The following is an 18462-nucleotide window of genomic DNA, read 5'->3' on the forward strand; positions in this document are numbered from 1 at the left end:
AGCACGACCAATCATTTGCATATTTTCAAATTCTAGTGCACTCAAGCTGGTTTCTCCAAAATAACATACCCCACCTTTAAGTCTCCACCAATTAAAACATGTTTCTATATTTAAGATAAGATCCATGCAAAATTACAAATGACAAATTAAGCAAATGTAATCAGTTCTCCTCGGTTGTTGTTTTTCAGGCAGATGCTGCTTGTTACAGTATTTGGTGGTGGATGTGGTGGTAGGGGGGAGGGGGGGGAAGTGAGGTCTGGCTCCCAGTGTGTCACAAGTGGTCCGTTTGTCGGAAACGTCTCCAGGACCTTGATTTTACATTTCAGGGACAGAATGGTGCAGGCATAGTTGTATGTTATACTGCTCCTCAACATTAACTGATCAGCTGCAGTTACTATGTTCTCCCTAGATACAAATTTGACTTGGAATACACTTTGTTAGTGTCATGTTTCAGCCTTTACATTTTTAGCAGCAAAAAAAGTGATTTTACCCCTAACCTGTCAGATTTCAGAAAAAACAAAATCTATTAACATTCACAAGAAAGTTATAGAAAAGTCAAAACATGTAAACAATCTTGACAACACGTATAGAATAATCACCTCAAGACCCCTCAGATAAATCTTGTGATCCCTTTAAGGGGCCCGCCCCCTAGGTTGCAAACAATATGACTAAACTAAACAGTAGTTCAACTAGTAGTTCCACCAGCTCCAACAGTAACAAGCTACTTTCACAAAAATGCATCAGTTGTGACAGTTTAATATAGCAAATATAAAAATATATATCAGTCACATTGGACATTTATCTGCAGAATGAATACTTTTACTTTTTATAATTGTAGTCGATTTTGCAAAAAATGCATCTGTACTCTTATTTAATTTTTTTCTGCAATATTGGCTTATTTGGTAAAGTAAGAGAGAAGTATCTGTTGTGGAAAGGCAGAACATATGTGGGAACTGATAGGCTCTCAGACAGCAACTGTTTGAAGGGTGATTGCAACATCCACATGTAGCCTGTAGGATCTGTAACAGTGTGCACCTCCTCTTTATATGACACCGCCAACAGCTGCTGCGTCCTGTACAATCCTATCTCTGTCCCCCGGTATGCCCATGTGTGGAGGCCAATACCCAGCGAGCCAATAGGTGCTATTTAAAAAGAGACGAGTACTTACAGAGCGAATGAGGAGGAGGGGTGGTAAGAGGGACGGAGAGAGTCATGCATATATTTGTGGTGAGGAGCACTGCATGTAGCATCATTAGCATTGTCAGTGATAATTATATGGCCTCCAGATGAGGTTATTGAAGAGGTCACAAGACAGTGCTAAGAAATGGTCAAAGAAGGATAGAGACAAACGGCATTAGTTAAAAAATAAATCTGAATATTTTGGACAAAGGTGAATTATGTTATTTTAAGATAATACAAAAAAAACAACTGGAAAGAACATTAATGAACATAGAAAGTATGAGGATTGTAGACCTCCACCAAGATAAATTCCATACAAGTAGTACAAAATAATTATATAGTGACAAAGTGTTACGGATGAGCTACAAATTCTTCCTCCGCCCATGCTACATGATTTTGCCAAGTTCATGAAAATCATTCTCGCTGACAAACAGAAAAACAACCCAACAAATCAAATCGAAACAGGAGTATATAAAAATGCTAATGGCTGCATGCTAACACCCTCATAATGAGGCTAAGCGGGTATGTTTTCATTTTCACCATGCTAGTTTAGGGTCTAGCTAGCACATGCTAGCACTTTTAGTATCAAAACAGCCACATAACTGAGGATGTGTGTAAATGCAATGATTTGGTCATTCAACAAACTAAAAACTTGACCTCAGGATGAGCTAGTCTGAAAGTAAGAGGATGTCTGACCCAAGTTTCATGCAAATCCACCTAACATCTGTTGAGGTATTTTAGTCTGGACCAAAGTTGTGAACCAACTGACCAACCGAGACATACATTTGGTGTAAATGTACCAGTTAAAATCTAAAAATGCAACTAAAAGACAGGTTGCATAGCTCCAAAACGTAAATGTTTCCGATAATATTGACTACAGCGGAAAGCCGAAAGGGCGTTGCTGCAGCAAAGAACAAAAATATTTAAAGCAGCGATCCTGGCACACAGCTGAAGCCTAAAATAGGCTCTGGGGTTACTTTTAATTCCCACTCTGACACAGCACTGAGGGGATATCTGCTCTGAGGCTCAGGTGAACAAAAACAAACTGTGAGCCAGAGACAAAGATCTCCTGCTGACGTTTCGACGTCCAGCTCACTATAAAGGCAGTCAACACAGCAGTAATATAGCCAGAACGCTGACTTTAGGACTCCTCTTGACTTCAGCGGCTGCCAAGATGGCTTATGGTTTTATCTGAATGCTGAAAAGTACTTATAACATTTCCCCACAATTGTCATTTATAACTGCTACGCAAAAGTCACTCCCTGCTGTGGTAGCTTAAGACCTGGGTTATACAGGATGTTGTTTCCAAAGCTTTGTAAGCAACTAGTTGTTGTAGTTCAACCTTTTTTGCAAAAACAAAAACAATCAAAAGAGGTTAATTGGTCCTGTAAACTATTAAATGTAATGCTTCCTAATACATGTTGCAAACTGGCAAAATAGGAAGTTAAATACAAAATGTCCATTTCTTTTTTAGAAAATGTTGCACTCTCAGCCTGCAGCAGATACAAAACCGAACCAACCAAACACATAATTGCAAGAACACCACAACAATTGGGGTTGGTACATCTCCCTTAGCTGCATCCAAGAAATTCGATGCTCACCATTTCACTATTTGTTTATGTCAGACCCTCTACTCTGCATACTGTATATCAGCACTACATGTGATCCCTTCTCTCTCAATGACCGCCTCCTCTTTCTACACTAAACTGCTGCAGTTTGCACACGTGGCTCATTATGATCATGAATAAGGTTTCCAAGGTGCATTAAATGCTAGACGTTGGCTGTAAACAACAAAAACCTGACCGTGAGCTTCTCTCTGCACACTCGCACCTGTCATTCACTCTGCTGCTGGCCCATAGAAACAGAGTTTAGGGGGTCCCGTTTGATTTAAGGTGTCAGTCTGAGTGTTGTTGTGTTGTGTTCAGAGATTAGCAGAGAAATGTGCATCTGTTTCAGGGTTTGTTTTGTTCAACAGCGACCTTGAAACTTTGAATCAAAGCCTGGAAACATTGCTGAGCGTGCTTCACTTGTTTATCAAGAACTCACTTTTTCTCTGTATATTAAGATATAAAGACACAGAGTAAAGGGGTTTAAAGTGGTTCTTCTTTTTTTAGGTAACCGTGTAAATCAAGTAGAATAAAGATACATAAATCACATAAAGATACATAGATATCATAAACTCAAGACATAACTGATTAACATTATTAAGGTTTCAAATTTGTTTTGTCCTTTTGACACAGGAAATTCTAATTCCAGACCATTCTACTAATCCTATACTGTGAACATCATGTTCTTTTATCATCGTGAAAGTTAATCAATACAGTCTGGTAACATTTTGTCTCTGTTGAAAGATCAACAATAGCAGAATGTCAAGATAAGCTAAGATGAGCTAAACTCGAACAAGAACATCTCCAACATCTCTGAATATTGGGCAAATGTAAATTGATGGCTGAAAAAAACACATTAAAATATAAAAATATCTTTGTTGTTTGTGATAATAGGATTCTTGTACATCAAAAACAAACACTTTGTACAATCATTTGTGCCACGGCCCTGTGACTCTGATTTAATCCATTAATTAGTGGGTTGTTTTCATGGCCCATGCTTTACCCTTCCGCCAAGTTTCATAAAAATAGCTCCAGTATGGCACACATCTGGATGAAAAAGGGACCCGAGGGTTTTAGAACTTGCGTCTTAAAATTAAGTATGTTATTTTTTTCTTTTCTTCCAGGTGCTGTGTGCTGTGTTTAAGTGAAACCACCAACACAATCCCAAACCAGTCTAACCAATATCATCATCAGCTGCAACCTCAAGCTCAAACACTTACCTGAGGGTTAAGAAACATTACAAAGTAAATTTGGTTTAACATCTGGTCTCTTAGAGAACCAGTGTCAGAAATCTTTACTGAAGAAAACCAGAAGTAAACTCATGCCATCACCTTCAAAGAACAGCCAAACGATGGCTCCCAAGAAGAAGGCCCCCCGTCAGAAGAAGCCTGCCGTGGAAGCCATCTCCCCGGTTGCCATTGAGACCCCCCCGACCCAGCTGAAGATGGAGAACCGTGGTAACGGTGTGGTGGTGATGGAGAGCCATGTGAAGAAGATCGAGCAGATGGCGGCACTGGACATCGCTCAGCTGAACAGCCTCAACCTGCCGTTGCCGCTGCCCGTCATCAAGCCCGGGGAGAGGGGCCTGGGCCTGGGCAGCGAGCTGACCCGGCCCCTGCACGGGAACGCCCTGCTGGAGGAGCTCAGCAAGATGCGCCAGGAGAAGTACGTTCTGATACTTACTGTATTGTAATTGTATCATATGATGAGTGATGCTGTACAATTCTGACACGATACACTTCAAATATAATATAATATAATTACAGTAAATTGCAGTACAATTGTAATGCAGTCTAATTACAATGCAATTTCAATGATAGAGTTTCCATACAGTACAATTTCCATACATTACAATAGAGTGGTTCTGTAAGGGCTCCCTCAACTAAAAGCAATGGGACATTTACATTTTGGAATATTGCAGAAACTAAAATCTGTGGCAAACACATGTTTAAGATAAAAGCTAGTTTTGTTCAGCAGCATTTCCACATATTATCACCACTTCTATAATATCGAATCGTAAATGCAATTGCTAAAAGTAAAAAGAAAACATGATGCTGAAAAGGAACTGCATGATAGTCGCATGGCTTACATCAATGCCGCTAAGGCTAAGCTAAGAGTGGCTAATGTTCTGCGTGATGACGTTTTGTAGACTAATTTAGACACCATTTTTAAGATACGTAAAAGCTTCAGACGTTTTCCAGTCGGATATTCACTGCCGACGATCGAATCATATTTCTCTGCAACAATATTCACATAATACAGTACAATTACAATCAAATTCACCTACGATAACATACATTATTGATACAATACAATTTAGTTATGGCATAATTAACAATACAATATGACATACACTACTGTATTGCCACTAATTATGTGGTTTTACATTATAATTTGCCTTTTTTCCTATTTCAGTATATTATAACATTGCGTGTGTGTCCTCCACCCTCCTCAGGTTCCTGACTGACCTGGAGCTGGCCTCTAAGACGAAGGCCTTCGACGTCCACAAGCTGGTCATTTCCTCCGTCAGTCAGTTCTTCAGAGAGACTCTGGCCAAAGACCCTAGCATGAAGCGCCTGGAGCTCCCCTCCCTCTCACCTCTCGGTATATTTACCTATTCCATTTATCTAAAGCCAAGATTTCAAAATGCATATCGTTTAAACCTCCAGGACTTTATCTTAACTTGTAGTCAAGATCCCAAACTTTCAAGATGATAAACAATTAATGGCATGGAAATTGGCATAAAATTGGAAATTAGTTGATTATCAGCAAATTATCACCAACTCTCATATTAAATAAAAATAGGCTATTTTTTTTTTTAAAGCAACATGCCCAGAATTATAAAGTTCCTGCTTGCCAATTCTAAGCATTTGTTTCTTTCTTGGAGTTATGAGAAAGTAAATTGAATAACAAAAGACAATGGATTTGAAGTTTTGTAGCTCTTATTCAGTTTGCTGACATTTTATAGACCAGACGATTAGTTAACCAAGAAAGACCGCCAGATAAAGAAATACATTGGTTGCAGGCCTGAAAAAGATTCACACAACAATTATGTGACTCATCTTTAGTATTACAAAACTTTACTGAGTAGTTGAGCAGTTAAAAAAATGTTTTCCTAACTTAGAAGCAGCTTGAAAGAATTATGTAAGGAAACAAGTTCAAATCATTTAGTTCCTCTTGTCCCAAGGAGGTTTTATTCCTACATCCTGAAAAATATTTGGTTTTAAGTCTGTCCGTTGTGTCTTCAGGCCTCGCCAACGTCATCACCTTCGCCTACCTGGGTCGTGTCCACATGTCCCTCTACACCATTGGTTGCACCGTCTCTGCCGCTGCCACCCTGCAGATCCCTCAGCTGCTGAAGATGTGCATGGACTTCCTCCTGGCCGAGCTCAACGTGCAGACCTGCGTCTACATCTGGAACATCGCCGCCGCCTACAGCCTGGTGCCGGTGTGCGAGGCCGCCCGCCGCTTCGTTCTGGAGAACTTTGTGCAGTTCGCAGACACACCGCTGTTCACTCAGCTGACCCTGGAGCAGATGGCTGCCTTCCTGCAGGACGACGCTCTCCTGCTGCCTTCAGAGGTCACCGCCTTCCAGGTCAGAGGTCAAATTTTGCTTTTGAAGATTAATGGACGGAAATCTTTAGCTGGAAATCAAGGTTGAAATAGCATACGCTATCAAGAAAAGCTTTTCATTCCTGACATCCTAATGAGGAGAAGGGCCAGGTCTTCTAGGAGGCAACCTCCAGTATTAACTTGTCGACCCTCTGGGCCTTCCTGCTATTTTCATCCAAACCTAAAAACAGACCTGAGACCAGCTGCTCCGAGCATAACACAGACCCACGAAGCAGAGTCAGTCCCCTTTATGTCGACTAGGAGCAGAAACCACCAAGTATAACTCAACGTACAGTATGCAAGAAGATCGCTCGTTTATTAATATATAACTCTGTTACAGCTCTAAATAGACAGACAGCTGAGAGAAGCACTGATCATAACTATTTATCATCTCAACTAAATGTGAGCCTGTTAGGACAGACAAATATTATTATCCTGCTTTAATATATATTATGAATTGTCCCTTTATTTCTTATATCTTATGAATAAGAAATACAGTGGCATACGATTTGATTGGATTTTACATTGTGACAAATCAAACCTAAGCAGTAAAATGTTATCAGACAGGTCAGAACTATGACTGAAAGCCTCAATAAAGAATATATCATTTTTGTTCCATCATTTAAACAAATATCACGCTTTTAACTTAGTTGTTCCCCTTGGCATTTTTAAGTTAATGAGATAAATTAAAACCTATTTTGAGCTTCACCTTATTATATTATTATTATTGTTATTATTATTGTTTAATTCATTATTATTTTAATAAAAATGTATAATCATTTAGTTTAACTACATTTTTGGTCTTGGCCCACATTCTATCATATACTATTTTTCCAAGGCAACATTTCCTATCCAACAATATTTATTGGTGTAGTCAGTTATTACATTTTATAGTTGATTTGAAACTTTGACTCTGTGTCAGATATTTGCAAATGGCAAATTTGCTTTCAAATTCGTGGTATTTTCCCCAAAAAACACAAGTGTGACTGTGTCTGTACCACGGTTTAAAACATTTGGAAAATCTTCATATTTAATTTTGTTGTTAGAAGTTGATTTATAAAGATGATTATCAAACAAAAGCCACAATACATATTAAATGTGAATGTTCCTCCCTCAGCTGGCCATGAGGTGGCTGGACTTCGACTCCTCTCGCCAGCCTCACGCCGCAGAGCTTCTGTCTCACATCCGCTTCGAGACCATCCCGGCCAGCGAGCTGGTGAGTCAGGTTCAGCCGGTGCCCCGCATGATGATGGACCCTCACTGCCACCGCCTGCTGGTGGACGCCATGAACTACCACCTGCTGCCCTACCAGCAGAACACCCTGCAGTCCCGACGCACACAGGTCCGCGCCGGACAGCAGACCCTGCTCACCGTCGGTGGGCGCCCGTCACTCACCGAGAGAGCTCTCAGCCGCGAGGTCTGTGCTTTTAATTCGTTTTCTCTATGTATTCACCAACTAAATAAAACACAAGGACTCACTGACCTTTGACCTCTGTGTCCAGGTGATGTGGAGGGACCCTCGTGAAGGAGGAGCCTCCTGGCGTCACCTGAGCCAGCTGCCGGCTAAGAGCTTCAACCAGTGTGTGGCTGTGATGGACGGCTTCCTGTACGTTGCCGGAGGAGAGGACCAGAACGACGCCCGCAACCAGGCCAAGCACGCCGTCAACACCATCAGCAGGTAGAGGGAGGAACCAGTCTGGAATGAATACAGAAAACACTGTATGATCAGACACAATACCATTTCTAGAACTTTTTATTTATGAAAATTCTACAAAAAAAGCAAACGAGAAACAAAAAAGCAGACAAATATTACGTCACAGAATGATCAGTAAGCTGAATAGTCTAATCAGTATTTCATTATCTTTCTTTAGTCCATCAAATATAGAATGTCAAACTGATGCTGATAACTGGATTAGATCCATGTCACTTACCCTGACCCTAGGTTTTAATGCATGCAATGGTCTGCACAGGCTAAAATCCCCATGTTCCCGACAGAGGAAGTTTCTCACCCAGAAACATTGGTGTATCAAATCAATGGGTTCTACAAAATAAGAACAAATTATTGATACGAACAAAAATAAGAGGATATTTGTTCCATATTGCTTATAGTGCATGACCACCAAAGAATGTTGGGGTTTTGGAGGCCCTTAGGTTTGCTGTTTTTTTTACCCTCTCCCCTCTCCCTCCACCAGATACGACCCTCGCTTCAACACCTGGCTCCACCTGGCCAGCATGCGTCAGCGCCGCACCCACTTCTCTCTGGCAGCCAGCGGCGGCCGCCTGTTCGCCATCGGAGGCCGTAACGTGGAGGGCTTGCTGGCCACCACCGAGAGCTACCTGCCCTCCTCCAACACCTGGACGATGCGTGCGCCCATGGAGGTTCCCCGCTGCTGCCACTCCAGCGCCACCCTGCCCTCCGGAGACATCCTGGTGACCGGTGGCTACATCAACTGCGCCTACTCCCGCTCTGTGGCGTGCTACAGCGTGGACACCGACAGCTGGAGCGAGAGGGCCCAGATGGAGACGCCCCGCGGCTGGCACTGCTCCGCCACCCTCGGAGGGAAGGTGTACGTGGTGGGAGGGAGCCAGCTGGGGCCCGGTGGTGAGAGGGTGGATGTGCTCTCTGTGGAGGTGTTCTCTCCGGAGAGTCGCTCCTGGAGCCGTGCCGCCCCCCTCCTCCTCGGGGTGAGCACCGCCGGCCTGTCCCCATTGGCCGACAAGCTGTACCTGCTGGGAGGCTGGAACGAGGCGGAGAAGCGCTACAAGGCGGCAGTGCAGAAGTACGAGCCGGCCACCGACAGCTGGTCCATGGCGGAGGATCTGCCCGAGCCCACGGTGGGAGTCTCCTGCTGCACCCTGACCCTGCCCCCCCGACACGCACCGCGCCGCCAGCAGCACCGCAACACCCCGTCACACGAAGAGCAGCAGCAGGCCGCGAAGAACCGCAGCAGAGAGAGCAGCATGGCTCCTTCACAAAGCATCACCGCATAGAGAGGAAGAGTTTAACATCAGGGGAACATCTGGATCATGTCCGCTCTTTATTCTGTATCCAGGCCTATGATAACTTTTGTGATTGAAATTCAAATGTAATTCAGTTTTTCAATAATCTTTTTTACTAAGAGCATTATTTTACTTAAATATATTGCAGATATTAAGATAAAATATACATTTTAATATAATAAATTATTTATAGAATACATATTTTAAATAAATATAAAAAAATACATTATATATGTTTGATAGATGTGACTCGTTTTAATAATGATAATCTGGAATTGATTTAGCAAAATAAGCCTCTAGATTTACACAATTTAGACGAAGCATTGGTCCTTAATTCTCCCTGAGGTGATAAAATGTCTATTCAATTTAATATCAATTCAAATGGAACAATGATAGTTTAAAATGGAACCAAATACAGACTCATGGAAAGCCCTTGTTTGTGCAAGATTTGCAAGAAAGAAAAGAGAGCTTGCATGATCCAAAGTGGTCTCAGGAGGTTTTACGTTGATGGAGTCTGGGGAGAAAAAGACGGATGAGGGATTGTAGTGGAGCAGGTGGAGAGGTGATGGTTGGTGGAGGATGGAAAGCGTGAACAGTGGCAGGCAGCGTTTGTCACTGAATCCACTGGCAGTTTGTGTACAAAGATTTATCTAGGCAGATGTGTGTGATGTTCAACTGTGAAAATAAAGTGTGGATGTGTGTACTGTGTTTGTAAGACAGGAGTGTGTGTGTGTGTGTGTGTGTGTGAGACAGGAAAATGAGCCAATTCTGACTAAATCTGCAATAATTAAGATTTCTCACCAGCAAACTTAGAAGTATTTCTTCACGGGGATCGGAGCAGGTCAGCAATAAAACAAACCTATATTTATGGTTTTATTTATTTTATATATATACATATTTCAGAAGTAGTGCAGCTCAAATGTGACAAAATGAAAAAATGTAGTAAATATTTCGTAAGTGCAATGAAGTGAAAGGATTAAGTGAACACAAGAGGTAGGTGGCGTAAACTGAGAAATGATTAGATTTAAAAAGGAATTAATTAATGTAAGAAATATATATGATGTACTCTTAATGAAAATAAAAATCAGCGGTAAGATTAAAAATAAAGGAAAATTCCCCCCAAACCTCACCTGTGTTCATTTTAAAACTTGCCATCCTCTTTTAATTTTTACTGAAACTAAGACAAAGTGAAGAGCCAGTGATACTCCAGCAGGTGGACGGATAAACTGATGACGAGCTGCAGCTGCATTTACAGACTCATTTGATTGGATGAATCCCTGTGTGTGCTCTGTGCTGCGGGTTTCACTGAATAAAGCAAACGTTATCAAAACATATTAAAGTCTTTTTTTATTTATTCATAACTACAGACTGGGCTTCTGGGAAATGTAGTCTGACCTCAAAAAAGACTCAGATGTGATGCAAGATACATGTAATTGAGTTCAAATAATTATATGGGAATAAAATGTAGCATAGCATTTAACACTGAGCTAGGTTTAATGTGATTTGACTTACCTCTTAGATAGTTAAGGGATGGTGTACCAGACGCAGTGATGGATATTTTAATGAATGCGTTAAAGATTTTAGGTTTAAGTATGAAAAACAAAGGTCGTCATACAAGAAGAATATCATGTCGTTAAACACGAGATTTTACGAATAAAGTGAGCTGGTTGTCAAGGTGCATCAAACGTTAAGTTTTAAATACTGTTCGATAGTTTCATCAACCATTCAACAATATGTTTTACATGTTCAAAAAGCATTTTAAAGCGAGTGAAGGTAAAGTATACATAAAAGTATTTTTGTCTCAAATATCAAATGTGGCCTCAATGCAGTAAGACTTGCCCCTTTGTTTCTTACACTCATGTGTAAGCAGCATTTTGACATTGTAGCTGGTAATGTACCCATTTTATATTCCAATGGGTCATTTAATGCTTTATATCTGTCATATAAAAGTAGTAGAGTAATAAGTTCAAAATGTCCCTCTTAAATGAAGTTGGATAGAAATGTTAGCATCAGAAAAAAGAAAAAAATACAAACTACAATAATTTAAAGTACCATCAGAATTGTATAAAGTATCAGAGTAAATATACTTTCCCACTGCTTAGGTGTCAGGTTTCCCTAGATGGGGAAAGTAAATCTATTTCTGGTTTGTCAGTTCCTTCAAAACAGAATGTGTGTACATCACTAGTCATACAGGGTTATAATTAAGCATTGTCCAACTTTTAAGTCTCTAAAAGTCATATTGAGCCCTAAGTAGTTATGTATACACACTTCATACTGTATATAACTACACGCACTGCATCTTTCTTGAAGTAAACCTTAACTGAAGGTATGAGAGCCTAGAAATACCACAACATGAGACAAGCGTCATTTTTTCCCATTTATTTGTTACAAACATCCAGGGGTGGTCCTTTACTTTCCGGGGAGGATGATACCATCATACTGTAAAAAAAAGTAACGAGACAAACATTAGATGCTGAACAGAAAAGCAAGGAATTTGTTTATAAAAGTATAATTTCAGATACAGAGGGGCACAAGCAGGGGGATAAAGCCAAAGAAGCAAGAAATTGCAAATACTAATCTATTAAAACTTATAAAACTACTGTGATTAATAAATGTACCGTTTATCCATCAGAGAAGAGACAAATCACCCAGATAGCAAATTAAACGATTATTATATGAAATAAGGCTTTAAAACTCCATCATTATTATACTATCAGTGTTAATCAATGATCAATTCTTAATTTAATGTGTTGAGAACAAATCTCCCCATCATAAACATTTGACCTTGCATAAGTGTAAACATTGATAGCTATAAAATATACCAGGGATTCCCTTCTTTCCTTTTAAATAGCCATACCAACGAGGAAATAAAAAGTGGAGCTAGTGTACTGTTTTCAGGCGTTAGCGTTTGTGGTAAAGCAACACTCACTTTCTGCTGGAACCAGCGCATGGCCTCCTCTCTGCGGATACGATGCCTGAAGCCGATGCGGCCCTTCTTCCGCTTCTTGTCAGCAATGCTGAAGCCGGGTCTGCCCAGAACCTGAACACAGAGGGGAGGAAGGAGTGGTCAGAAAAAAACTTCAATGTTGCTAATTCACACAGGAACATCATTTAATACTTTATATATTTGTACTGCCTCTTTACTTCAGTACTGGTTGAAAATTATGCTTAATATAAATGGCTAATTCTAAAGTCATTTCTGCATCGGCTACCATTAATTAACAGCAGGAGCCTTCTTGTTTGTTATATTATGAATAGGAAGTATTTCACATTTTATTAAATTATCTTAAATCAGAAAAAAAAGGAGCATCTGTATTTGAGTACCCTCTCATTCTAGATCCAATTTAAAAATGAGAAGAAAAAAACATGCCAGGGCACCATTAACATGCTTTTCATCAGGAAATATAGGCATCACACAACTAGAACAAACAGCATTTACATGATTTTATGTTGACTACCTACTGTGGAATGAGTGCCAATAAAAAAAGGTAAACTAAGCTGCAACATCTCGTGTGTAAAGCACAAAACCTTCAGCCTTTAGGGTCTAAACATTAAACACAACTTTGTCTCGAACGTGTACTTACTGTTATATCAAAAGACAGCTACACTAAGAATTTGTTTTTTGGGCTACTCACCACGTAGAAGTCCAGGCCGTAGATGCCGATGCTGGGGTCGTACTTGATACCCAGATCGATGTGCTCCTGGATACCGAAGCCGAAGTTCCCGGTATTTGAGAAGTTGCTCTTTCTTAACTCGTACTCACGCACCTGAAGGAAGGAAGTATTAACGTGTCAATGTCAAAATAAAAAAGAATGAAAAGCAATTATTAGCATTAGTACACACCGCCAATTACTTCCTAATTTCACTGCATTATTTTTTTTAACATGAGCTACTGTCCCATAGTATGCCCTTAACTTAAATTCAGAACTCATTAACAAAAGCAAATGGGTCATTCTGAGGTTTCTTTCATTTTTCCCTCCAAGTTTCTTTATTGTGGTTTATTGTACAGATTGCATATCCCCTTGGAGCCACAAGTAAGGCTTCAGACAGTCTGAACTAGAGAGAAATAAACCACATGACTTTCAGACCTTGAGTCCTTTCTCGAGGATCTCCTCTGCTTTGGCACCACGGACGGTGCAATGGACAGCGATCTTTTCATTTCTGCGGATACCGAAGGATCGCACGGTGTAGCGGGCTGCAGAAAGTAACAAGAGAACACCAAAACTTAAATGCAGTACTTTGATTTATAAAATACTTTAACCTCTATAAACTGTTTGGATTCCCCCTATTCCTTGACTCCTGTATAGACATGTTGAACATTTAAATAAACCAACAAATACAAACTGATACTAGAAAAAGAGGAACTTATACAGGGACAGTCTTTTCTCACACTTGTTTTTCCAATACGGTTGCATTAAAAAATTACTTCGATTTTACAAATAGAAGTCAACACTTCCACAGCTCCTTTAAGGTTGTTCCTACACACAAACACCCACCTTTGGAGAAGACGGGAGTCTGTCCCGTGAGCTGCTCCAGCACCTTAGCAGCACGGGTCAGTCTGTCTCCGCTCTCACCGACGCAGATGTTCAGGCAGAGCTTGCGAATGCGAAGCTCCCTCATGGGGTTCTCCTTCTTCTCACCCTGTTCCTGCAGGGCAAACATAGAGCAATTGTTAAAGTCATGGCAATAACACAGAAACACTTGACTATGGAAACTTGTGCTGTAAGTCTACTGTTAAAATAAAACAGCAAGTTATCTTAGTAAGAAATGCCCAACTTGCTTTTATTAATTGAAGATAATCAAAACATCTGACCAATTACAAAGGTTTTGATTAATAAAAACATCCATCTCCCTTCAGTCGTTTGGCATTTAAAATGAAAAGACAGCCCAGTCTTCACTACCTGGGCAACATAGGAAAGACTTTACCTGCTGACGTCTTAGCATTGGCTAAAAAAACTAAACCAAAGTTTCAACAACAGTCCATTTTCAGTTTGACATTAACATGCATTATTATCTATAATTCCCAGAGTCCTAACACTGCTATTTTCCGTCTCAAAAATCCAACAGACTGGCACAGACACATCAACACATGCCGGCCGGAGGACATGTCGCTACATATCCCCGCTTTCCGCTGATAGCATTGACACAGCTCACAAAACGTTTTGTTTCCGGATAGTACATAATAACTAAGAAAGCGCACACAACGAGTAGAAACATAACTGCTTCATGTTCACAGCACCACAATTTGGCTGTAATATCGATAATGAGTATATATAACTGCAAGTATACGTGCGGACCGTGTTATCAAGGAGCTAGCACGTTAGCATCACTCAATTATTTAGTTTTAAAGTCCTCCGTTACATGTATTGCATTAATAAGCCTCTAGTTTAATTGTTCATGATATAGTCTAGGTCTCTGTACGTCAAACAGCGGTTAATAAGACCCCACAGCTCCGATGATTGTGGATTTCTAACACAACTTCATGTTTGTTCGATGTGAGAGCGTACTCACCGCCATGTTGGATCACTAGTAGAGGCCGACACGTTTCCGGCGAGAGGCTTTTATAATGATGTGTTCATGGCTAATAACCCCGGAGAGACATCGCGGGGAAACGCAACGGTTCCGGTTTACGGCACTTAAAGCAAAAATATATTACTCAAATGGCAAGACAATTATATTGTTTCATCTTATAAAATACCTAACCATTCTTTCAAGACTCAAGGTGCTCCATACGCTACTTCACATAGTTTTAATGTAGAGTTAATCATTTAAGACATGTAGAAAGGAAGTAGGACGAAAGAAGATATATACAGATATGTACATTTATATTTATTAATTTATTTTGTTTGTATAAAAGGTGTTGTTTACTGCTTAATGAATAGGTTATTCTTGTGTTTTTAAACACAATCTATATATCTAATATATCAATCTAAATATGTTGATCAAGAAAAGGGAATCTGCAACAGTATTGATTGATTGTTTTGAAGACTTGTGTTTTTTTTACTCTATTTGCTTTTGCCATATATTTCTCTTAATACCCTTTATTCTTTATTACACCAAAAACACAAGGCATTGAGTTCCATTTAAGACCTTTCTTTAATTAGGAATCAACATATCAATTCAATTCATAAGTACAGTTTACTGGAAATCACAGAAAACACAAAACAAAACACTTACCCTAACATTAAAATGGTATAGAATACACAATATTATATCATTTAATTAAGACGGGTATGAAAAAAGACCTTGCACAGAGACAATGTCACTCTGATCTGAAGCAAGGACTGAAAATAACTCTATTATGTTACAACATTTTATAAAGTTTTTTGTTTCTGGAAAAACATAATGAATATTTTCTTAAAGGTCCCATGACATGGCCGTTTCTACTGATCATAATTCCATTGTTGAGGTCTGTGTGTGACCAATCTGCGGAGCCGTTACGTTACTATACTCGTTACGTCGCTCGTTACGTCACTATACTCAAGAAGAAAAAAATGGAAAAATAAAAATCTCCAACGAGGCATTCTGGGGCAGCATAGACAGGGTGTACTTTGAGGGTTTGTGACTTTGCAGATCGTTTACATGCAGAAAAAGCTACATAACAAGGGGACGGGTAATAACCAGAAAAGCATGTCATGGGACCTTTAGATTAATACTTTCCCGAAACATAATGCTTTAAAAGTAAACTTCAGACTACTATTTTTCTTTCACGTTAAAAAATTTCCTCATCACCATGGAAATACAACATTGCTTCACAAAGACACCACAACAACAGACCAATAACAAATCAAGAGGTTTAAGTAAACAGATAAAAACCTTTTGGTGTGTTTAAAACAATATAGCATAAAAAGCTAATAAATTGATTAGAAAATAAGAAATAAAAGACAGTTTAGGAAAGTAAAACCAAAGTTAGATCAGGAAAGACTAAAAGCATGTTTTTGAATACACTTAAGGAGAACTGTGACCCCGGACATGATTTCCTGAGACAAATTAAGGTGTGCAAAATGGTCTCTGTGTCTTTAAAAGGGTTCATATGAGATATTTCTAGGATGATTTATTGTATGCTGATCAATAATTTAAAGGAACATGTTATGTGCTTTTATGTGTCTTGGTCTAAAAACATGCAAAAAAAAAAACTCCCCTTCCTAAATCATAGCAGGCTCGTTAGAATATACTGCCCCCGTTTGTGCGTCTCCGCCCACAGATTAAAAACTACCATTACAATATTTTTCTCATTTGTAAACTGAGCTGGGCCTTTTTTTGGAAGGGGGCTTTAAAGAGATAGGTGCTTATAATGTGTTTTTTTTTGTATGCATGTTGAAATCTTTCTAGAAGAAACCCATAAAGTATGAACCTGAAATTGAGCAGAACCCAAGACTATTTGCAAGAAACTTCATACGATTCAATAAATATGGTATTATCCAGTTATTGATCATTTAATTACAGTTTTTCTCGATTGCTAACACTAAAATGATACATAAAGCACAATTATTTTAACTGACACTCAAAGAGCAAAACATCGGCTCAAATCTCCAAAACTCTAAACACATTTTCACTTTTTCACACAATTTGCAAAACAACATGGCACTTTTTGTAAACCACTGCACACGTTTCTCCACGTAAGACACAGGAATCGGACATAAAGTCACGTGTTAGCTGGTTTAAAACACTGATATTCAAAATGCCTCACACATGGACCAATAAACAAGAAACACGTTCCACCTGATAGCATAATTGTTGGCTCATCAATCAGGATGTTAGCACTATAAAAAGACCACAGGTGAGTACTTTCTTACAGCAACAATGGAAGCCAACATGGAAGCAAGAGGAAGAAGAAGAGCTGGGCTGAGAGTGAGAGGAGGAGGAAGAGGTGGGGTGAGAGTGAGAGGAGGAAGAATGAGAGGTAGAGCTGGAGGGAGAGGACGTGGACAAAGAAGAATACTCTCTAATGAAATGAAATGTTATCAACCATGGTTTGACGATGAGAGAGGCTGGACAGAGGGTTGAGCCTATTCTAAGCCGATTTACTGTTGCCTCTGTAATCCGGACACTTAGACTTGAAAACAGGTTAGTTACCAGTTTTTAGCTCTGCATAACTCATGATATATCAGTGCTTATATCTGTTGTGTGAAACGTATTTACTTCATTACTGTAATTTAATTTTTGGCATGTTGCATACTACTGTACACAAATCCTGCACAATGTACTGTGGTAAACTTACTTTTATGCAACACAGACACTGACCAACCACTATATATTTGTTGTTTATCTGAAGGGCTGAGAAACAAAGAGGTGCAGGTGGAAGGCTAAGGATTTTCTATGAGGCACAGGTAGCAGCAGTTACAAACTGGGTTTTGGCAAACAATGCATCTGAGTTGTTGAAAAAAAAATCACATTTTATTCAAAAATAACAACGTGCAACATGCATCTCAGCACATGGTTACTATGCTTCGGATCTCTCTAAGTGTGATGCATTGTTTGCCAAAACCCAGTTTGTAACTGCTGCTACCTGTGCCTCATTGAAAATCCTTAGCCTTCCGCCTGCACCTCTTTGTTTCTCAGTCCTTCAGATAAACAACAAAGATATAGTGGTTGGTCAGTGTCTGTGTTGCATAAAAGTAAGTCTACCACAGTAAATTGTGCAGGATTTTTGTACAGTTATAGTCTGCAACATGCCAACAATTCAATTACAGTAATGAAGTAAATACGTTTCACACAACAGATATAGCACTGATATATCATGAGTTATGCAGGGCTACAAACTGGTAACTAACCTGTTTTCAAGTCTAAGTGTCCGGATTACAGAGGCAACAGCAAATCGGCTTCGATTAGGCTGAACCCTCTGTCCAGCCTCTCTCATCGTCAAACCATGGTTGATAACATTTCATTTCATTAGAGAGTACTCTTCTTTGTCCACGTCCTCTCCCTCCAGCTATACCTCTACCTCTCATTCTTCCTCCTCTCACTGTCACCCCACCTCTTCCTCCTCCTCTCACTCTCACCCCACCTCTTCCTCCTCCTCTTGCTCTTACTTGCGAGTAGGCTTCCATTGATGCTGTAAGAA

At 39.8% G+C, this 18462-nt stretch overlaps 2 protein-coding genes across 3 annotated transcripts; one reads left to right on the forward strand and one right to left on the reverse strand.

Annotated features, from left to right (window-relative positions):
- The first annotated feature begins 3914 nt into the window (after positions 1 to 3914).
- On the forward strand, positions 3915 to 10737 carry klhl43 (kelch-like family member 43). The gene is made up of 6 exons (XM_010780812.1): positions 3915 to 4451; positions 5242 to 5390; positions 6035 to 6381; positions 7516 to 7815; positions 7901 to 8076; positions 8591 to 10737. Exons 1-6 carry the CDS (start codon positions 4108 to 4110, stop codon positions 9387 to 9389), a joined length of 2115 nt encoding a protein of 704 aa, XP_010779114.1. The 5' UTR covers positions 3915 to 4107; the 3' UTR covers positions 9390 to 10737.
- Positions 10738 to 11761: 1024 nt separating this feature from the next.
- On the reverse strand, positions 11762 to 14976 carry rpl11 (ribosomal protein L11). 2 transcript variants are annotated; one of them, XM_010780859.1, is made up of 6 exons: positions 14910 to 14976; positions 13895 to 14045; positions 13487 to 13593; positions 13034 to 13165; positions 12328 to 12438; positions 11762 to 11837 (listed from the first exon to the last, which is right to left on the reverse strand). In XM_010780859.1, exons 1-6 carry the CDS (start codon positions 14913 to 14915, stop codon positions 11808 to 11810), a joined length of 537 nt encoding a protein of 178 aa, XP_010779161.1. In that variant the 5' UTR covers positions 14916 to 14976; the 3' UTR covers positions 11762 to 11807. The 2 variants fall into 2 exon arrangements, with proteins under 2 accessions (XP_010779161.1, XP_010779152.1); XM_010780850.1 differs by lacking the exon at positions 14910 to 14976 and adding an exon at positions 14325 to 14357.
- Between the last annotated feature and the right edge of the window lie 3486 nt (positions 14977 to 18462).

Source organism: Notothenia coriiceps, unplaced genomic scaffold (assembly GCF_000735185.1).
Source record: "Notothenia coriiceps isolate Sejong01 unplaced genomic scaffold, NC01 NC01_scaffold00000491, whole genome shotgun sequence".
Lineage (NCBI taxonomy): Eukaryota > Metazoa > Chordata > Actinopteri > Perciformes > Nototheniidae > Notothenia > Notothenia coriiceps.